The 23,065-nt window shown below is 45.3% G+C and overlaps 1 protein-coding gene across 2 annotated transcripts in view; it reads left to right on the plus strand.

The window, feature by feature from the left end:
- The window catches only part of GRK5 (G protein-coupled receptor kinase 5), a 156,675-nt gene extending 149,572 nt beyond the window's left edge, over positions 1-7,103 (plus strand). For both annotated transcript variants that reach the window (XM_039709375.1, XM_039709376.1), the window contains one exon: positions 369-7,103. In XM_039709375.1, coding sequence (XP_039565309.1) covers positions 369-467 — 99 coding nt within the window. In that variant the 3' untranslated portion in view covers positions 468-7,103. The remainder of the gene's footprint in view (positions 1-368) is intronic.
- The last annotated feature ends 15,962 nt before the right edge of the window (positions 7,104-23,065 follow it).

Raw genomic sequence — 23,065 nt, forward strand, 5'->3', positions numbered from 1 at the left:
CATGAGGCACCATGGCACCACTTGCAAATGTCAATAACATTCTTAGACCGGTCTATTTCTGTAGGGTTAAAGCCATGCCTGGGCATTGGCAGGTATTCTCTGTATTAGTCAGATTTAGCAGATACTGACATTTTGCAGTGAATTGATTTGGTTCCTGGAGCTGGAGTGAGTCTTCTTTGCTGCATTCCTCAAGAACTGCCATGGTTCTGCTGACCTAGAGAGACTACAGGTAGGAAAATGAAGAATATTTTGCATCTGAAGATCTTCAAGAAAGAATCTTGCAGTCCAGTCAGCACCATAAAATGAACGATGAAAAATAAATAGCATATTATGGAAATCTAATTGTCATTTTCTTCCTCTTCCTACAGCATCAGAACAATTCAAAGAGTTCTCCAAATTCAAAGGCCAGTTTAAATCATCACATAAATTCGAATCACGTAAGTTCAAACTCCACTGGAAGCAGCTAGTTCCAACTCAGTCCTATGAAACAACATGTTGCATCCTTCCACTATAATCTCTGGAGCTTCTGTGGATGAGAGAGCCTCCACCATTGAGTGAAAAAAAGAAAATCTGGATCTCCCACAATGGAGATTTTCTATCCATTCCTTCCAGTGGAGCCTCACATTTTAAGAAGAAATTTCCACTCAGGTCTGTTTTTGGAGGTGGCACTCAAGACTGTGTGAATCAAATTTGTCTCTTTAGAACATTGCAATAGAAATTCAATGAACATGACTACTTGCACGTATTTAAATAGCATCATACTAGAACTGAATTTTGTCTTTATTATTTTTAAAGAAAAGTTTTGTAAATTTCTCTATTGTCTCAGTTTACATTTTGTACATTTGTATTTAAATGAAAGTCAGACTTTGGAGGTGTATATTTTCCAAGCAGCAGCTGTAAAGCCATGTGTTTTAAGACATTTTTTTTAAAAGAAACAAAATGTGACTCAAGACTTCCAGAGCCTCAAACGAGAAATCATTCTTTTTAGCAATTCTAGAAAATTCTTCATAAATCACTTTATCAGACGGGGGTTTATTGACACGCATTTTTATGGAACAGTTTATTCTTAATTATTTTACATCTGTATATTTGGTTTACAGCAACACTGCATACATTTCTCCTCTTCATTAGTTTGTAATGTCTCGCATTAAATGCTAAAAGACAAGATTTTGATGCATTCAAAAATGCTACTTGCTATGCTGATGGTTTGTGATGTCTTGGGACCAGCACAGCTGAGATTTGCACTTATGTTGTTGTTCCATCAAAGGCTTTTTAGTTAGAAAGGGAGCCCTGTTTTAAGCTCTTTCCCTTCACTAGTGTTTGTGCTGTTTCTAGCAACAGGCAGAACAAAGCTGAGGGAGAGGTGACCAGGAAAGCAAATGCCCATTTCTTTTCCTAGGACTTCAAACCTGCACCTGCTGAAATGAGAGCAAAACTCAAAGTGTTCTCCATGCTGCAGCCAAAAGCCCAAGGTCTTTGCACAGCTGCCCACATCAAAGAGGCAGCAGGAGGGAAGTTCAGCAGTCTGGCTTGTGCCAACCATGAGATCTGTGACAGCTTTGTGGAGCTGAGCTGTGGAGGTTCAGGGTGGGATCTGAGCTGCTTTTGGGCAGTAGCAGAACCCACAGGCTGTGCCTGCACTTAAAATAATACTTCCATGTGTCATGCAAACACCCCCTGATACAGCCCCTCAGTTAGATCCTCCACTGAATGAAATGCCAGCATGAAATAATAACTCCCACTTCCAGCTCCATCGTTCTTTGTCCAGGATCCTTTAACCATTGACAAAATCTCTGTCCCCACTGGGATGAACGGGATCAGGCAGGATCAGTAGCAGTACCTCAGGCATCAGAATCAGGCTCTTCTCAAGTATTTCACTGTTATTGTTAAGAACACCGGACCAAAAAATAAGGTTATTTCCCTTCCACAGGAACTGGAAAACCTTTGTGCCCACAACTGCAGGCAGGATCTCTACAGCCCGAAATGTTCTGTACTGTGTTGGTTCCCCATACTCTTTATAACATCGGCTAGACTATACTAATTTATCTAAACCTTTGGGTCATCAGGAGCATCTGAAAGCCACCCTGGTGTGTCCAAAACCCTGTTAGCCAGGAGTGGAGCTACCCCAGGGTCCAAGGAAGCAATGTTCCAGTGGGAGTGTTAATAGCCAAAATTTATTAGACTGCCATGTGTATGTTCTGTGTGGCCAGTGATGAGGGGGAAAAGGATGAAGGTTAGTGGTGGCAAATCCCTGAGTGAGAAACACACAGGAATGCCATAGTAAAGCAGCTTGGAGTTGTGAGACAGAGACTGAACAAGGACTTGCAAAGAGCAGCTGACAGAGAAAAGTCAAGACAGGGAGATGAGGCTTCAGCTATTCTCCCATGTCAGATGGTGACATTGCAGATCTTATAGAAGATGCAGGATTTTAGAGATGTTGCTAGTTTGCATGTGAAGACTAAAATTGTCATTCTTCACTATCCCCCAATATTGGGAAATACCAGCATATCCCTTACTGAAAGCTGGTGAGCAAATTGCAAATGTTGATTATAGCTGGTCTTACACCTTTTAGATGCTACCAGCCTTAACCTGTGGTGGATGACATTTTAGGGACAGCAGTGAATGACAACATTTGTCCCTTGTCCTGCTCTCCTTCCAGCCAGGACAGTGCTCACTCAGCAGCTCTAGAACCTTGGCAGTGAGACTTAGGGAGAATGAAGGGTGAGAGCATTCATTCTCCCTGGATACTTTGCTAGGGCTGGATATCCTGAATTCTCAAGGCATGGAAGAAGGATGCTGGTGTGCACCTGAAGGCATCAAGCCTGGGATGGAGTCCCTCTGAATCCCACCTCCTTGGGGCAGTGAGGGAGAAAGAGGAGAGACACCATCAGTAGAAAGAGATTTCATCCCTGGAGTGTCTCTATCCTGCAAACTACAAACTATTACCATGCTGGGGCAGCAGAACTTTTCAGCACCCAGCCCTGGAAGGCTTAAAATCCATAAGAAGTGCTAATGACCAGTCCTAGGGATCTTCTTGTCATGGTTTGCCTACAACAACAAAACCTGCAGGATTTCTTTTTTATTCCTTCTTATTTTTATTGGGATTTTTAATTTTTTTTTTTCAGCTTACCTTGCACTCAGAGATGGAGTAGGAGCACAGTCCTTGCACTTCCATTGTGCAACCAGGTGCAATTTGGGTCCAGCACTCAGGGCTGAAGCCCTGTCAAAGCAGTGCCCTGCACAGCCAGGCTTCCAGGGGCATTTGGCCATTGGCTCTATGGAGTCAAATTTAAGAAACACTCGGAACTTTGAAAAAAATGTAGTTTTGTCATACAACCTTGGAGAGCATTTGCAATAAGATTTTTGGTATTTTGATTGCAGGTGAATTTTGAGATGGGTTTGCACATAACAAAGGTGCAAAAAGGAGTAGTTCTGTAATAGCTTTCCAAACGAATTAATTTTCTTTATCTCCTCTTCAGTTACCATCCAAATTCTTTCCAAAAAATGCATATGCTCAGATCTGGTTGCTTGTTTTAAATAGACAGATGAGCAAACTTAGCCCTTTTTAAGAATCAGAAATCGTTGGCAATCTGATCCTGAATTATGCAAGCATGCTTTTTATTTTTAAATCTTTGTTGAGGAGTCTGATGAACACTAATTAGTTGACAGACTTTCATGAGTCAGGTGTTTGCTATTCATTTCCTACAGTGTCTCAAGGTTCACTTGAGTCTTGTAGCATTTTTTCCCACTGTTGGATGTGAGGCTTTTTTTAAACAAATGAATAATGAAGGGGAAAAAAAATAACAAACTCTTAGGTGTGCACTCTTGACCTGGATTATCTAAAAAGAGGTTTTTCACAAGAATGGCCGTGACTCAGATGTTGTTTCTGAACAAAAACCTGCTGGTGAAGCTGGGAAAGGTGTGAAGATAATCAAACCAAGCAGGTAGTGCAGATCACAGCGAGTGTTAGGGAGCTGCAGAATTCAATATCACAGCGTTCACCTGGCCCTGCTGATGAGGGACTCCTGGCTCCTGCCAGCTCAGAGACAAAACAGCTCTCCATAAACACAGCTTGGTACCACCTCAATTTGCAGTCACCCCAGAAACTGTGGCTGAGTGCCATCAGCAGTAGGAATCAAACCTGGCTGACCCAGTAAAGCAAGGTTTGAAGACGCTGATTCTTAAAGTCATTCACCCAAACCTCAGGATCCAGCTTGAATTCTCTGCTCACATTTTAAATCCAGTTGATCTTTTTCAGTGGCCATGCCTCAGCTGAAAACACCACCAGGAAATGACCCTGCATTAGTGGTAAAACCACAGGCAGGGTGAGGCAGGCACAGAAGCTGTGAGCTCTGGAGGACAGCGTGTGAAGTCCCACGGTGTGTGGATCTTCAGCAGGGGTGCAGTGGCACCACACTGCTGCACCTTCTTCCTTGGGGTCACCATGTGTTGGTCAGGGTTCCTTCAGTGACCTGAGGATTGCACACACAAGGTCTGGCCCAGGGCTGAGGGTCAGAGGGAACAGCTGGATGAGGCAAGCAAGAATTCCCCCAGCCTGCATGGACAGCATCACCCAGGTCTGTGCAGCCCAGCCTCAGCTAGGAGCTCCCTGCACAGGCTTTTCTGGAAGAGCAATAAATGCACAGCCCTACAGCACAGCTGCTGCTCCTCACCAACATCCCTGGGACAGGGACTGGTGAACAGGGTGTTGGTGTTTTCACCCCTGCTCCACAATTAGCTGTGATCATTGTTTTGTTCAGTTAATACTTGTCATATTCACTGAAGTCACTCAGTGCAGAGGACATAATTCATCAGGCATTTCCCATACAATCTTTGGAAAGACTGGATTTTTCTTTAGGAGAGCATCCTTTCTGTCTCTTGACATGTGGACCATCTTCCACCATGTGGAAGCCTGCAGGAGCTCTAGAAGTCCACACTTAAAGGGTCTCCTGCCCAGGAATGGTCCCAGTCTGTCTCAGGCTGCAGGGAGGTTCATTTGGCAGTGAATTTTGGAAGAATCAGTCTGTTTAGTGCCTCCATGGAAATCAGGAAGTTCCAGAGTTGTCTATCTCAAGCCTTTCACAAATATGACCTTTAACTCAAAATAATACTAAAGATTTAGAGTAAGGAGAATAATTACTAACACCCTCATGCTAAAGTTAAGAGAAAATCTGCATCAATTTAAAACATCTCTTCTGTGTGATGGGCAGGACACACTTCCTTTTATACCAAATAATATTGGAGTGCTGGCTGGTAATAATTGTCTTTGCTTAAATGCAAAACCTGAAAAGATAAAGAAATTGGTTCAGAGAATTTTTAAATTATTTCCTTTGGGGAAAAGAAAAAATTTCATCAAAGAAGGTGAAAGCCAACAATATGCTACAGTATTATGGGCTGACCTCCCCCAAATGTCTCTGTGATAATACAAATACAATCTGCTGCAGTTGGATCAGCTAAGCTGGTGTACTGACAAATGGGCTTTGTGAAAGAAGCAATCTTAAACAGATTGCTGCCTATTCATTAACATGAATATTACTGCTGGCACATATGTATTCTCCTTGCTTTATGTACTGGAGCCAGGAGTGATGGTTTGTATTCCTCTTCTGGCTGTGTTTTTCTTCACTGCCCTGGGCAAACCTCTGTGCAATTTTGTTTTCCCATTCCCAAACACGGAGGGATGCTCTCTGTCTGTCAATGGAAAGCACTTTTGAGTCTGTGCATAAACCAGATCAGTATCAACTCTTTGTATTATTATTTAAATGAAATAGGCTTAGTATAGCTGCTTTTATTTACATGACTAGTGAGAGGACTCTCCTAAATTAGGACTCTTTTATTATTGGTTTGTCTTAGCTCCTTAGAGATACTGAAACAGAACAAACTGCACTTCTGTAAGACATCTCCAGCAGACAAAGAGGTGACAGTGCAAATGTTTTAAGTATTCATTTCTTGCTGAAGAGCTGGCCAGTAATTTTGGCATTCACATGAAAACGCTTCCTCTGATTTTCGAAGGGAGATAAATAGTTATGAGGAAGGGAGCAAAACAACATCCATTGGTTCAACTTTTTTGGCCAAGCCTGCAAAGGATTCCCTAGGCACCCACTGAGTGAGGTGCTGTGTGAAGTCCCAAATGTGGATCTGTGGCAGATTGGGTCTGGAAGCAAAAGAGGCAAAAAGAGCAAAAGTGCCTGGGGTCAGTGGGCTCCAGAGGGGAGCTCCAGGACTTCTGGAGTGGTCCTGCAGAGAAGATTCACTCCCAGAGAAGAAACATCTCAGGTAGTGGCTGGATGGCAAATGTGTTTTCCTTTCTCATCACCCCACATGCAGCTGTTAGATATGTTAATTAGCAAGCTCAAACGAGTTGTTTCATGTGTATTGAATGCGGTCTCCCTTAATTGCATTTCTTTTAAACACTGGACACTCTTCTAAAAGACTGAACATTTTAGCCTTTTGAAGCTGAAAGCTGTAAAAACTTTATTTTGTGTTTCTGAGCAATGTAGATAGACCTAAAGATTTCATGTGGTTGCCCATATCTGACTAATAATTAAATTGTAAAATTGCAGTTTCATATTAGGGTTAGTCTCTTCACCTGCTTTAAAAATTAAAAATCATATTTGGTATATAAACACACAGAATATCCTTCTGATTGAATTTCAAGAGCATATCCAGGAGTAAATGTTTTTAAGCACTTCTAATACTGTAGTCTATAAGAGGAGCAGACACTTCTAAAGCAATGTTAAAAGTTGTCTTTCATAACTGAGTCAACAGATCATTTTTGTAATAAATTAAAGCAAGTGTTCTCAATTAGAAGAGCTAGTGGCTGTTGATATTGTACAAAAAAAAGTCATTCTAATATCCAAAGGGTAGGGGTGGGGAGGGTCTGTTTGGTTTTGTTTCTCTTTCCAGGGAGATCTTTAACATTGTTTGATGAAGCTAGTTTCATTTTGAGATTGTTACTGAAGATAAAGGCTTCTGTGTTCTATGGCTGCTTGGATTCTTCGTACATAATGTCCTAGTAATGTCACAGTGCTGCTGTATTTAGATCAAACCACTGTTTTGATTGGGTTTTTGGCTTTTTTTTAAATAAATTCCTTAATTTAAATACATGGAAACTATATGTTTTGCTTTAATGAGGCACGTCATCAAGCAGAGATTCCTCAGGTCCTTTGGATCCTGAAGATGGTTGCAGTGAGGGTGGGGTGCAGCCCACCTTTTCCTGGATGCCTTTGTGGCTTTGTGTGGTTTGAGTTTTCTGTCCCACCACAGAGACTGAGGGAGCCAGCCTGAGGCTGGACCTCACTTTGTGCAGGTTCTGTTCTCATCAGGTTGTGTTTCCCCTGAGACCTTCCCTTCCCTCCCCTCCCCTCCCCAGCCTCCCCCTGCACCAGCAGCCAACACAATTCTTGCAGCTTTTGGGGTAAGTTGAGGGAGAGCGTGACAAAATCCCAGCAGGATCCCATCCCAAGCTTCACAAGGCTTGAGCTCTGCTTTCAGTGAAGTGAGCACTGCCTGATTTATGAGGCCCTACTTTGCCTAAGCTCCAGCCAGACAGAGAATATATTCACAGGAGGAAAACAACGCCAGCCAAGGGTGCTGTGCAGTGTTCCACACAGGGATATCTAAAACTGAGTTAAAGGGTGGCTGCAAAACCACCAGCAGGAAAAGTGATGATGCACTGCTTTTCCTTTAAGAGGAGAAAGAAGAACTTTTCAAAGAGGCATAAAGAATATTTTTATGAGACTTCTAATGGCAAGCAGTGTCTGCATCAAGTTGCACAGAAGAACACTGAGAAAACAGATTATCTGCATGAAAGAAGCAGCTCCATCCAACAGCTAAACTCAGTAAAACCAAGGTAATAGACTATATAAATTCAGGTCATGCATATTATCACTTTCCAAACAAACCCAAGCCATTTTTTCACAAGGTTTTAACAATCTGAGAGTCTGTGAGATGAAATTTTATTTCTTCTCTTAACAGCTCTTGGTGCTTTGTTGGTTTTTTGGAGGTTTTTTCCTCTGTAACTTCATGTCTTTTCTGTGCAGCAACATCTAGATATGTTCCCTCCAGGGAGATTTAGTCTTCTTAGACTTTTCCACTATCTCTGATATGGGATGTGCAGCTTCTCAGAGGAAAGTCATGACACTATTTTGAAGGAAATCCAATTTAAAAGGCACGTCAACTTTTTTTAATTCCTCAGGGTGCTATACAGATGAAAAATACCATAAATGGGCCTGACCGTGAAATTTCAGGTCTATGGGGTCCTTCTGGGGGAGGAAACATCACAAGTTTCTGCCAAGTCAGAGTCTATTTTTTGGGGTTTTGAAATTCTGTTTCACATTTGGTATTCAGTAAAAGTAAAAAATAAAATTTAATATGGCCTGTTAAAAACTCATGCTCTGAATTGTCTTGAGTGGAGAAGAGGAGCTGCCCAGAGGCTGAGCAGCATGAATAGCCCATTTACAGATGCTTGGGTAAATCACAGAACCATAGAATCATTAAGGTTGGAAAAGACTTCCAAGATCATCAGGTCAAACGTTTGACCAAACACCACCTTGTCCACTAAACCATAGCATTAACTCATTTCTGGAACACTTCCAGGGACTCCACCACCCTCCCTGGGCAACCCATTCCAATACCTCACCACTCTTTTAGAGAAGAAAATACCTGGTTTTCTGGTTTCTTTTTAATTACAGCTTATTGCTGCTAATTTTTTCTTAAGGAAGCTTTGTTGTCCTTTGCTGTCAGCAAATGTCAGTCACACCCTGACAGTGCAAGTCTCCACATACCTCTGTTAATTTAAATGGCAGAGGTCTGCAGAGAGGCTCAGGATGCTCCAGACCTGCTAATCTGAGGTTATTGCAGTGTGACAGTCATTAAAATATCAGGAGCAAAAAGGCAGGCAGTTTCCCTTTTCTGAAAAATTTGTAGATGGGAAATGATTCTCAAAACCAAACTTCAAAAGGACACATTCAAGTGTGCAAAGCCACATGCTTAAGAAATGAAAGAATTAAGGATGCCTGTGTCCCATTAATACTGTTCCTTTCCCCTCATGCAGTGTTATTATTATGCCCTCACATAATACCATGTTATTATTGTGCATCCACTCCTAGAGGAGAAACTAACCCCTGGCAAACTCGCAATGAAAACCAGATGCATCCCTTCAATGGCATCTGCTAATACATTATGAGTTTCAGACTTCCATTTAAATCTTTAAAAATAAAAATATTTTCCTGCAGGGAAATTCTCACCTAATTGGCTGCTCCCTCCATTTGCAGCAGGAAGACAATTGGGAATTTAGAAAAATTCATTTGGCCTAAAAATTTAGTGTTTTCTCCCACACACAAAGGACTGAGAGCTCTCAGTATCCTATCTCGTTTCCCTTTGATTATCTTGATCCCAGGATGGGGAAAAGAATGTGGAATGAATCTTACATGTTTCCCTTCCCTTTTTTGAGGGGGGAAACTCTTGGTTGTTTCCTGAGGGAAGTGGCAGAGGGATTTGAGAAGTTCTTTATCTGCCCTCCCCTTTCCTGGTATCTTCAAAGTTTGAAAAACACAAACATGAGGCCAAGAGCTGAGGAGGCAATGCAGAAGAAATATTTCTGCAAGTAGGTGTTGTGAAGAAGGAAAATGTGACCTGCAGAAATGACAAGACAGCTTGGGACAAGTTTCACCAGGGCTGAAGAAACAGAACAACAAGGAGGGAAAAGTGGGGAGGAGTCAGACTGGAAGGGGTTGGGTATGGCCAGGGCCATGGTTTACTTGTTAAATCACATTAAAACAAGTCTGAAAGCAAAGACAGAAACATCCATTCAAACCACAACTATAATGAGGAATTTATTGCTGATGATACCACAGGCAGTAATAGATCTTTCTGGGAGCTTAAAATCATTGCTTCATTTTGGGTCTGATACTCACTGTGGAATTAAACATTGACATTTCCCATAGTAAAAAGATTCAGCTGCAGCTGACATTTTATTTTTATTTTCCTACTTACATGACCACGATAAACATTAAAATACAATAAACAATTTGAAGTTCAGATTACATTAGGAATTCCCTATGTGGTTCTTGTATTTACAGAAGGAAAGAGGGAAGGATTCTTCTTTCATACTTAATTCCATCATTCTAACTTAAATCCAGCATTTTTTCCTCTTTGCCCTTGTGGTGGTTTTTGAGTCAAGGGGTTTTGAGTCTGCAAATAAAACCTTAATGGCTGATCATATTTAAAATTAGATCTTATGTCTGTGTCTGCTTCTTCGTGTGTCAGACTCTTGCAGTGATCCACCTTCTGATTACATGGCAATGACTGAAAATCAGTAATTTCTCATCAACTATTTGCATCTGTGTCAGAAATAAGTCACAGTAAGAACATGAATTAGTTGGGTCACAGTGACATGATAAAAGCAAGGGGCTTAAAACAAGCAAAATAAAGAGCAAAATACAACAGCCTTTCCTCAGATTAATTAACACAAACTGCACAGCAGGAAACAAGCTACTCCTCTGACACTAATCACCTTTTTTGAAGGCAACTTAAGTGTTCTAGTAATACATGCATGCATTTAGAACACTGCTATAACTGCACCTATGGCTCAATCATGCTGATTCTTTCCAGGAAATAACTGAAAACAAATATATGCAATGTCACAGCCATATTTTCTGGAAAAATCTCTTTGCCCAGGATTCTTCTGCTGGGAAGCTGAGAAGCCTCAGAGAAAAATGAAAACAATAATTATCTGATTTGCTTCTCCTGTGTTTTGCTGCTTTGGAATGTGGTTTGGACATTGTTTACCAACAGGTGTAAGTTTGATTGGTCTCAAGTGAATTGTTTTGATTTAATGACCAATCATGGTCAGGCTGTGTCAAGACTCTGGAAGGAGTCAGGAGTTTTCATTATCATTCTTTATAGCCTCTGTATTCTTTCTCTGTTCTTCAGTATAGTTTTAGTATATCGTTCTTTAATAGAATATCATAAAGTATGATATTCTATTAAAGAATGCTGTACTAAAACTCCATGTCCTTCTAAGAACACAGAGTCAGATTCATCAATTCCCTTCCTTCAACGGGGATCCCAGAAACTACCACATATGCAATATTAATCAAGAACAATCCCAAAACAAGCACCTTTCTGCATCAACGGGGACTGAGCTAAAATCAGAGTGGTACAGAACAGCAACAACCCTTCCAGGACTGCCCAAAAATCCATAACCAGCCCCAGCATCACTTCTCTTGCACAAACGCTTCCAGAGGAGCACTGATGGGCGTTGTCAAAAGGTCCAAGAAGTCGCCAGTGTAGAGCTTTAGGACATTCTGGATTTCCTGCTGAGCCTTGCTCTCCATGCCCCTCTTGCTGAGCTGGTTTGCTGGGCTGCAGGGCTCCTCTCCCCCCTGGCCCATCACCAGCACAGCACCACAGCTGCTCCTGGGGGCCAGCACGGGGCTCTGGCTCTCCTCTGCCAGCTCCTGGGTTTTCCTCTTGCTCTCGTAGCTCCCCAGCTCCATCAGCCTCTCGTTGAAATACTCCTGCAAAGGTTTGTCCTGGAAGCCAGGGCTGCTGGGCTGGTGGCCCTTCAAGCAGCCCCCAGAGGAGCTCCCCAGGCAATGGGCCAAGGAGCCCCTCCTTGGGAAGTTACTGAGCTGTGGTGAGGAGCTCTTCCCTCTTTCCAGGTCCTGGAAAATTTGGTTGAAGGCAGGATTTCCCAAAGAACTTCTTGGTAACTGTTTTAAATAGAGGGGGAGGAAAAGGCAGGGTTGGGGGCAGAAGGAACAAGGAAATCTGAATTAAAATTTGTTGGCTTAAACAGAAATAAGATCAAAGGTATAAGGTTCCATACAATAAACAGCTGCTGGACAATGTTTGAGATTCTTAATGAAAATTGCCTGAAGACCAAGCAGTGTGGTACCAATCCCTCCCTGGAACAGAAGTCCAGGGGCTGAGGTTAATGCTGAGCATTTTTTTACCTCCAGCTGCCTGTGACACAATTTGTGTTGTCTCTGTGAAAATCTAACTTTTTAATTTCTTACTTGTCTGTATTAACAGAAATTTAGGTTTACCTTTTCAAATCTCATTAGCTTGTAGTTGCTGTTTCCCAAGGCAAAACTTGATCCTACTTCTAAGAGATTAATTTCCCCTGCCCCACCTTATTTAATCCCAGGTAACTGCTGAACTCAGTGTATTTTTACTAAAATTGCAATTTTCACATTCAATATATTTCTACATCTTAAAACTATGAAGATTATTATTATTATTATTATCATCATCATCATCATCATCAATATGCATATTTTTTCTCCTCTTTTCCCATTGCAGGATGCCTCTCTCCTTTCCAACCAGCCAAATCAATAATCAAAGTATTTAAATAATAAAGAAAGACCTGGTCCAGCCCCCATTGATACACTTGGGTATCTTTAGGTTGATTTCAGGGGAACATCCATATGATAAGTCATTTTATTGACTGGGAGACAAAATTTTGGCAGAAACTCACCATGTAAAAGGTAGCCTTTCCACAGTTTAATGTCCTTAAGGGTTTTCAAAGCCCCTGCTCTGCCATTTCCACCTTTCTCACAGGTACTCCAAGACACCCTGGCCTGTCTCAAGCTACCAGGAGCAACAGCTGGTTTCTGTACAGCAAGTTAGGCCAGAGCATGGCCTTTTTCTCTGAAAACCTCAGCAGTTGGGCTTGAGAGAAGAACTGTTTTATATTATATTACTGTTTCTAATCAATAAAAAGAAAGACTATACTGTATGTAGATGACAGCCACAGCGGGGTCGTGGAACATTTTGCAATCATTTATTCTGCCTGACAATGCCTTTGGTACAAAAAAAAAAAAAAAAAAAATAAAAAGCCATCACTCACACAGTTTTTGACAATCCCTAATTAAGTCTAGATCCTCACTAAGGGTCCAGCCACAAATCTGGTTTGAGAGCCCAGCAAAGTCTCAGTGGGGCACTCCATCACCAGCCCCTGGCACGCTGCCTGCTCGTAATGAATGAGCAACATTGAGCTCAAATGAGAAACAGTGGGTTGGACATGCCATGTAAACTGAAAAGCAATCAAGTTTTTGATCTCCCACTATTCCATCACACTTCATTCTGGAGGGGACCCAGCAAATCTGATGTCCCTGCCTCGAGTGGTTGTACTTTTGGAATAAGTTAGGTAATTGGACACTTAAACCTGACCAAAGCAGTCTTCTCAACTCAAACTTTTAAAAATGGTTTTAAAAAAAAATTGACCTAAAAATAACAATCAGCTTTTAAAATGTAGCAGAATAAAAGCCTTTCAAGTTAAGTTTTTCTACACCCAACCACAGCTCAGACTTTATTATCATATCAAACATCAGCTTCCCAGAACATAAGGGAACTATTCATCCAGCAGAAGAATAGGTAGCAGTCACCATATATTGCAAAGAAAGTTTTGGCATGCAAACCTTGACATCCTGGAAGCCTGGATATTCTGGGATGATGGGCAGGGCACACTTGCTGACACTGTTTGGCCACTCCTGTTTCACCATCCTACGAGAGCACCTGCAGCTCCTGCAGAGGGGGGTTTGCCCCAGCTGGGGTGGATTTTCAGCAATGCCAAGCACTTTGCAGTGTTTTATGTAGCAAGTTCTCAGGCACAGGGTCGAGGCAGGTCCCTCCATTGCAGCAGGATGCAGAGGAGTTTGGAAGCAGTGTGTATTCCAGAATTACTCTCTCTCCCAGCTCTCCTTCACTGCATAGCCTGGTCCCAGGGTACAGCCTGTGGTGCTGAGTGCCAGCAGACACAGCACAAACAGCTCCAGCACTATCACAGGCAGGGGATGCCTGTGCTGAGGTCTGAGACCCTCAAACCATCAATGCTGCTTTTATCCTCTGAAAACTCCCCACGGAACGTCGGCAGATCTGCAGCAAGAACGCAAAGGGCTCGGGTGAGAGGGGAATTTGCAGGGATTACAGAGTGTCCCACCGTCATCTGAGGCAGCCTGATGTGGCTGCTGACGTGGCAGCAATTAGAGGAGATCAGCAGCCACGCAGGAGCAGTCACTCGGCCTATTTGGAGCAGGCAGATCACTGCCCTTGTGACTGACAGGCATCCCTGACACCAAAAGGTTCAGGGCTTCAGCTCAGCAAGGTGAAAGGTCAATTAAGTCAACACAATGAACAAACAGTTTAAGAAAGACAGTGTGGGAAACTGCAATAACAAATTCCTCCCAATAAATCCTGTGCCTCTTGGCTTCCTCAGCGTGGTTGGAGATGGGCTGCAGCCCTGGAGATCCGAGGAGACCCAAATTTCCTCACTGTTTGTGTCAGGAGAGGGATGCTCTGCCTTCAGACAGCCCAGGACCAGCAAGTTTGGCAAGAGCTCCTGGAAACAGCAGGATTCCTTTCAGCCAAAGCTGAGCAAATGTTCCCAGCAAGAAGCCACGGCTGCCCTGAACAGCTTTCAGCCCACACATGGCAGGGGAAGGGCAGCCAGGGGGGCAGCTCCACTTTTTGGATTGGGAGACACCTTGGTGGTGTCATCTGCTGGAAGCAGATCACTGTATGTAGCTGCAACAGTTGGCACACCATGAGCTCTGGCAGCACAGGGCTCCTTTGTGTCCCCAGTGACAGGGGACAGCTCCACTCACTGCCCCACTGGGGGCAGTTTGCTTGCAGAGCTTTGGCACTGGGGGATGAATTGCCTCTTCTCCATCACACGCTGTGGAGTAATTACTCTGCTCACTGGTGCTTGTGGAAGGAATACAGAGGGGATTTGCAATCCCTTCATCCTCCAAGGCTTCTCACTTATTCGAGGTATTCATAAATGTTTGCCCACTCTGAATACATTCATGCAAATATTTGTGGGTGCCCTGGATGAGTTAGAGATCCTTATCAATCCAGGGTATCCACAAACACTTGCATGCACGTATTCAGAGCCCTGACTGTGAGCTAAAGAGCTTCGGATGTGATGCATGAGACCATCAGCTGGATTCAGTTCGTGCTTTAGGCTCTCTGGCAGATGGCAGCAGGGCAGGACCCTCAGCAGCAGCACCTCCCTGGCTGCAGGACCAGCAGCTCAGGAGTGGGACAGGAAACATTTCCACCCAGCCCTTCACTGTCCCGCTGCAAAGCTGCAACACTCCTTTATTTACCTGCTCTGACATTTTTTCATTTGAGGGTAAAACAATTCTCAGGCAGAGAGCAGAACTCTCTGTGTGAGTGGCCATTGCAGCTGCACCCTCACCAGCCCCACGGGTCAGGGTCTGTGTCCACAGCTCTGCATGAGCCACACAAATTCAAATATGAGGCTGGCAGTAACAATTTGCATGTAGAGATGTCACAGTGCTCACAAAGTAATGGAGCTGTGAGCCACCCCTGCTGCAGCCCTGATGGTTTGAGTGCTGTGGTTTACATAATGGTACCTTCACATGAAAATGCAATGTGGCCTTGCTAGGAGTACCCGAGGAAAAATTTTAAAAGCATCAAAAATATTTCCTGGAAAGGAATTTTCCCTGAAAAGGCTTTCCTTGTCCCACTTGGCAGGGAAAAAAAATTGTTATTTTTACTAGTCATTCTTCCAAAATTTTTCAGATAGTCCCTGAGCCACGGTTGTTTTGGGGATATGTTCCAGGCAAACCTGGAACAGTAAGTCCCTGCAGACAAGCAGGAGCTGGGTTTTGTCTGGGAGTCTCCAGAGCAGGTCACTGCCTCAGGCTCTAAGTGCTTCAGGGGTGTAGAGACAGAGCAATCTGCCCTGCAGAGCTGCCTTACCCTGCCAAGGGACAGGGAAAGAGAACAGCAGAGCCTGGCTGGTTTCACTGGGAGTTCCTCTGTCCCACAGCCCGGGTACCCCTGGTGCTGCCCACCCTTTGTCACCCGGCTCAGGCCAATGAGAGCTTTGAAACAGCTGCTGCTGCCCCACGGAAAGAGTTCCTTCTTTCCACTTCAGCCTGAAACCTCTCGGTGTGGAAGCCCTGCTGGCCCCGAAGCGTTTCCCTGGTTCAAGTGAGACACCCGCAGCTTTTCCCCTGTAATTGCGCGTTGTGATTAACAAATGTGAGAGCGCTGCATGCCGTGGGTGACTGGGGAAAACAGTCCCATCATCCTGCTTTAATTGGGCTTCTGGTTCCACTCCCACAGCCTGAAAGTGGAGTTTTGTTCTTTCCTGCGCCGTGTCATTGCTGCATGTCAGGTCTCTCCTCAGCAAAACTCTCCATCCCGTTTAATTGCATTATCCTGTGATCCTCCAGGGAGGGGAAACATGATTGTCAGCCATGTGTAGGCTTCACTAGTTACCCACCTTTAGATTCCTTTAAAAAGAATTTCTGGACAGTCTGGGGGACAGTGACACCCCTGATGTTTGACGAGGGGCTCAGGATGTGCACAGCCTGCATCAAAACCCAGAAGGATGCTCTCCTGAGACTGAGTGCACGAGCACACAGGAACGAACATCCACAGCAAGAACAAAGTGAATTGCACAGCAAATCTCCTCCTCTGTGCTGTGGAAGGGATGCCACTGCTCCAGCACGCTGTCCTGTGCTAGCATCAGTCCAGAGTGTGCCAGGACACCAGCAGCAGCCCTGCTGCAACACCCAGAGCTCAGCAAATCCTCTCTGAGCTGCCTCAGAGGCTGCAGAGCAGGGGACTCCAGCCAGCCCTCCTGGACCAAGTGTGATGTAAAGCCTTTAAACTGTGAGGAATTCTTGTGAAACTGGGCTAAGTGCTGGCTTGTAACACCCAAGAACAGAGGCAGAGCAGCCAGTCCCAAATCCCTGATAAGCCAGAGCCAGGCAGGATTGCAGGGGAGCCCAGCAGAGCTGCAGCTCCTCTGGCAGCCCATGGCTCTGAAACATCCCAGGAGTGGGAAAAATGAGAGTGAACACACCAACCCCACTGCTGCTGACCACGGGAGCAAAGTGTGTGCTGAAAAGAGAAGCAATGAGCTTTTTCTGGCAGAGAACAGGGCCCTGGTCCCTGTTCCAGGGGTTGGGAGCAGAAGTAGAATTCAAAAAGCTGAGTCAAAATTTTGTGTTCTGATGTTACTCAGTTCCTCATTCAGAAAAGGCCTTGGTCTGGCCCTAAAAGGAAGGCTGGGCTGTATGATTGTCTGTGCATCCCAAGTTTCCCAAATCTGCAGGTGTGACTCCATGTCACCTGCAATTATCTCCCCCCCCACCCACTTGCCAAGAAGAGCTGGGATGGGGGGGTGAATCTATCCCCCTTTTTACTTCTCAATCAGAAACCCCTGATCTCACTCACACTCTTCTGACCTCAGACCAAGTTTCATGCATCTCTTTTCCTTTTTTAGACAGCTAATACTCTTACAAGGAGGGACAGATGGCACCCATTTGCAGATGTCAAGCGCTTGCCTCACGTGGCACATTTACTATTGGATTTCACCAGAGGCTCGTGGCCCAGATAGTGAGATTTTAGTCATAATCACCAGTTTGAAACATGAAGCAAACACCCCCTGACTAGGTCTGGCCACAGTTACGTCTCTCACTGCTTCTGATTCTCTTTTAAATCATTTGTAGATTGGAGTGCAGAAGAGGGATTAAATGCCTGGAGAGCAGGAAGAGGAATATTGGAAGTGGGTGCTGAAGAAGAGATGAAAAGATAATAAAAAAAATGTCACTGCTGCATTTGTGGGAGGGAAAGAGCTACAGGAGGTCAGGACCCACATTTCTCAGTGGGTGAAGCTGATTTGGGAGCAATGCCACAGCTGTTTGTGATGAATACTCTGATTTACACTTGGCTATCCTTCCATGCAAACTTTCCCAAGTGAGCAGTGCAGCAGGCAGGTGTGACCCTTCCTGGCACAGAACAAACCAGCTGGGAAGCTGGGAAGTTCCCTGCTGCATTCCCCAGAACTCGGCTCTCGGGGCTTCTGTTTCTTTGTTTCTTTTCCTGTTTTTGAGCCCAGGTTCCCGAGCTTCCTGGCGGGTGGCTGGAAGCCCAGGGAATGTGCTGTTCCCTCTGGGAGAGCAGTGGTGGTGTCCTTGTCTCTGCTCACAGCTGCTCCGTGTCAGGATGAATCCACCTGGACCTGCTGAGCCCTGGGGCAGCTCTGTGGCACTTGAACAACATTGCCCATCTCCAAGAAAAGTGCTCTGTAAGGCACTGTAAAGCAGCCTCCTCCCTCTTAATTCTGGAAACTAAAGGGGAACACAATCACAGTGCTGACGCTGCCACACATTTTGGACACGTCAAACCAGTGTGGTTATTCCAAAGTGCCTCATCTACCCACCTTCATCCCATGGCAGCTTCCAAAGCTGGGAGGCAAATCCACAGCCAAGCATCCAGGGTGCAGGAAAAATATAGAAAAAGTCAAATTAAATATCATAAACCACGTGGCATTCATTTTGTTCAGTACCTGAGCTGCAAACTGTGCAGGTGAGCCAGGCTGAAGCACAGTGACAGCAAGGGAGCTTCCAAGCTCACCCTGGTACCCCAGCAGGCTCTGGAGCCCCACATTCCTGTCCCTCTGCCCTCACCAGGCACATGGGGTCCTCCTGGGTCCAGCTGAGCTGCAAAAAGCCTGAGATAATGCAGGGCATTATTAATGCAGGGCAATCTCCAGCAATCAGGACTGTGTTTGCATGTCCGTATATCAGCTCTTCTCAGTGCCACCAAATGTCACAGCCAGAGAATCAGGGTCGTGAGCCTTAGAAAGTCCAGGTAATCTTTGCTGGGACTGCTGCCTTGGTGGCCACAAAAAATGTCACGTCTGGGTCTGTGCCACCACAACTCTTTCCTCCTGGGGAAGGAAGGAACGGGTTTTGTTTGCTTCCTCTGAGAGTTATGAGGCTACCCCATCCCTGGAATTGCCCAAGGCCAGGCTGGACAGGGTTTGGAGCAACCTGGGACAGTGGAAGAAGGTGTCCCCAAACCCCAGATAAACCACTGAGATCCCCTAAGCCCCAAATAACCCACAGGGACTCCTGAGACCCAAATAAAGCACTGATGTTCCCTAAGCTCCAAATAACACACAGGGACCGCAAAACCCCCCAAAATTCCCCCAAAATCCACCGCCACCCCGCGCGGCCCCAGCGCATCCTCTGCCGGTGCTTTGGGGCCCTCATGGGCTGGGGTCCTGGGGTGCGATGGGGGTTTGGGGGTCCTGGGGCTGCCATGGGGGTTTGGGGTCCTGGGGCCACAATGGGGTTTTGGGCTCTCACGGCTACGATCGGGGTTTGAGGGTCTGGGGACCACAATCAGGGTTTGAGGGTCCTGCTGCCACGATGGGGATTTGGGGGTCCTGGAGCCACGATGGGGACTTGGGATCCTGGGGCTGCCATGGAGATTTGGGGGTCCTGGGGCTTCCATGGGGGTTTGGGATCCTGGGGCTGCCATGGAGATTTGGGGGTCCTGGGGCCACAATGGGGTTTTGGGGTCTCAAGGCCACAGTGAAGGTTTGAGGGGCCAGGGACTGCAATGGGGGTTGGGAGATCCTGCTGCCACGATGAGGATTTGAGGGTCCTGGGGCTGCTATGAGAATTTGGGGATCCCAGCTCTGCCGTGTCCCCCCCACACAGAGCTCACTGGGAGCAGAGCTTCGCCCCCCTCACAGGGAACAATCCTTCCCAATATCCCGCCCATCCCTGCCCTCTGGCAGTGGGAGCCATTCCCTGTGTCCTGTCCCTCCATCCCTTGTCCAAAGTCCCCCTCCAGCTCTCCTGGAGCCCCTTTATGTTCCCAAAGAGGCTCTGGAGTCTCCTTTTCTGGACTGACCCCCCACCCTCCCAGGCCCTGACCATCCTCAAGCCTCCTCTGGCCCAGCAGGCCCTGTCCAAGCTGTGCTGGGACACCAGAGCTGCATCCCACAGCAGGGCCAGGAGAACCTTCAGCTAAATGTAAATGTTACCCTGGCTGCAGCTGCAGCTTTAGGTGCTGTTTAAACCTCTGAAAATCCCAGCATTAATGCAGTGCTGGAGGTTGGATCTCTGGCTTCTGTCAGTTCAAAGAGGCGTGTGAGACAGGTCCCCTAAAAGGAAATCTATTAAATGTGTTAATTTGATGAACCTGCAGCAGATGCAAAAGCTGTCACCTGATTAAATCACGTTTAAATTAGTGCTGTTATCTGTAGAAATAAAAGATGGGGTTGCAGCCTTGGTGGAACACGTGTTTGCAAATCCTCCTGAGCCAAAGGAGCCAGGGCAGTGCCAACCCATGGCATCTTCAGGCTTCCAGAAAGGATTCCCTGCAAGGCACAGCCAGAGGTATTTCTGCCCCAGCTCCATCTACACCAGCACAGCTGCAGCAAACTGAAACCTTAGGCTCATTGGCAAAAAATAAAACCAAACAATGCCCCCAAGCAAAACTCTTCTCTTTGTTTTTAAAGCAGAAGTACACCAGAACTGTGTAGCACAGCCCTGTGTCAGGGGAAAAAAAATAAATCGTGGAACAGGTTACATGGAAAACAATGATGCTCACCACACCGTGAGCTGGGTTTTCCTTTTCTCAGCTCAGTAACAATTACTTCTCTTTCCTATCACTGTCTTTTTTCCCATGCTGCAAATTGGTGATTTTTATAAGGAAATTAGGAGGGTTTGTGGTCCAGAGGTACAACCACTCCTGCCTGCTGTATTTATAAGCTTTAAAGGAGAATATGAAGGGTGGGGGGGAGAAAGCAACAATCCTGGTGTAGGTTATGCTTGTGCAAAATGGAAGAGTGGGGTGGAGACCACAAAGACCAAGGGGAGGGTGGGAGTGATGTCTGCACGTCCTCTGGGGAGTGGGTGCTTCGTTCTGCTGTGGTCCAGATGCTCATAAATCTCCCACCCTGGTGAGGCAAAACGTGCCTTGAAGCACAATGCTGCTCAACAGAAGATTGCTGCCACATAAATAAAATTAAAGTTGCCAGGACATACCCATATCACAATTCTGGAGATTTTAGTTCCCGGCTGCAGCCACTCAGAGGCAAATTAGGAAACAACAGTGAGGTAAATAATGGTTTTCTGGGTATAGCTACAGCTCCCCTGAGACCAAAACTGGAACTTGGCTGAATGCAGACTTTGTCTATGTCACTTTAGCTACTACTATGCCTTTCTCAATTTTATTTAGCACACCATGAAGACCTTTTAAAACTGATAAATGTAAAAATATTGACTGATTTTCCCCCTCATTTTTCTGTGCAGTTTGAGAGCCCTATTGGGACATCAGTTACCTGCACAAGGACAGCTGGCCCTCAGCACTGAAACCTTGAACAGAATCTATGTTTGGCAGTTCCCAGCCCTGCAGCTTTCCCTTTCCATCCACTCCCACCCCTCTGGGGGTCAGCTGCATCCTTGGGCATCCCTCTTTGAAAATGCTGAGCCCTGAAAAGGCCCAGCACTTCCCAGTTCTGTTTTTCTAATTTGTAACCTCTTTTTTTCAAACATGAAAGAAGAATTAAAAAAGACTGATTCAGGTTTTGGCAGCTCTCCTCCAGAAGAGGAGACGCCTGCACACAAAAGGGAATTTTTAGCCAACCAGACGAAAGAGTCAAAATAAAAAACACAAACAATTACCCAAAAATATTGCCACACTCAGTAGTTTTTCTGACTGCTGCTACTGGCTTGGTGAGAGGCTGGTTCCTTGCCTAATCTTGAGCTCAGAAAAAGACAGATCATCTTTAAGTTTACAGTGCTGTTGGCCCAGCTACAGAGGATAGGATTTCCCTCAAGCCCTTGCCCAATGATGACTCCAAAAACAACAACTCGCCTCGAGGTTGGAAATTTTACTTCAGAGAGATTTTGTTCGTGCTCCGTAAATGATACACAAATTTTCATCTGAGTGGATGGAAAATGTTTGAAAGCTGCATAACGCAGGGAATGAGACCAGTCCCGAGATGGAAATAATTTCCTTAATTCCTTGCAGCACTGCTGTCACTTCCAGCCATCTGTTAGCTGGGAAGTCACTGATAATCCACGGAGCAGCTTGGGCAATGAAACCTCCTGAAAGCAGAGATCACAAAGAGTTCACTTATTGCTCTACAGTAGAAAAGGAAGTGGGTGGGGAAAAGGAATGAAAGGATGAAACACACAGCTCGTACCCTCCTGGCTCCAGGATAAAAGATTTGCTTTAAAGGAAACCCTGGTAATTCCATACTTCCTTCATGAGAAATGGTGTCCAAGATGTGGAGTGAGCAGCAGTCAGAGGCAGGGTTCTGTGAGCCCAATTATCTTCGTTATGGGGTTAGATTGTAATTTTAATCCCACAGGTCTTCCCTGGGCCTGGGGATTTTCCAAGCAGCCTGCCCAGGATGTTGAGAACAGCTTTTAACAGTGGCTGGTTGAACACTGCAAGAAAAGCAGCAGAGATGGTTTCTCATTCATTCAGGGAATGACTTGCACCAAAACTGCCCCTGAGGTCTCACCACGAGCTGAGGTTCTCAGTCTCAGTGATATCTGTGGCAGTGTTGCCTTTTGTCCTTCATGTTTTGGGGTTTCATATTGTTTGGTATCTCTTTACAGGCTAAGAGAGACACGAGCTTCTCCTCTATGCTCTTGGCTGTCAGATCCATCTCTGTGGCACTTCAACTATGCCAAAAGGATATGTTTATGTTGTGTGTAGTGCAGAGGTGTAAAAAATGTCTAAAGCTAATATTCAAACCATGGAAAAAATTATTAAATCAGTAAATACAGAACAGGAAGTAAGAAAAATTTATGTTCAGCCGTTCCTCCGGACTGCAGCTTGAGAAAGGACCTGAAAGGTTTCAATTTATTGACAAGTCAGTGCGGTTTTTGGTAACTCTGGTAGAGCTTCAGTGCTGCAATTGTCAGCCTAACTGGGGAAACATTTCAAGTTCCTATCTCATCTTAGTCATGACATGGAAAAACACTTGAAATCTGTCTAATCAAATGGCTCACCAGCTGAGATAGGCCTGATGAAAACCACATTTGCTAATGCTGATACAGCTCAAGCTCAGCTCCTGCCAGCTGAAGTGCAGCCTGGCACTTGGACATGCCACCCGTGGGCATGTCACCCTGCCCAGGACACTCTGACCACCACAATCCCCATGGGCTGAGGGGCTGGCCAGGCAGCACCTGGGATTCCTTGGGGAAAACGTGCCCAGAGGGGCTGCCACACTCCAGTAAGGGGACTGATTCTGCTTGAAATTTGT

Source organism: Passer montanus, unplaced genomic scaffold (genome assembly GCF_014805655.1).
Source record: "Passer montanus isolate IOZ18808 unplaced genomic scaffold, ASM1480565v1 scaffold21, whole genome shotgun sequence".
Lineage (NCBI taxonomy): Eukaryota > Metazoa > Chordata > Aves > Passeriformes > Passeridae > Passer > Passer montanus.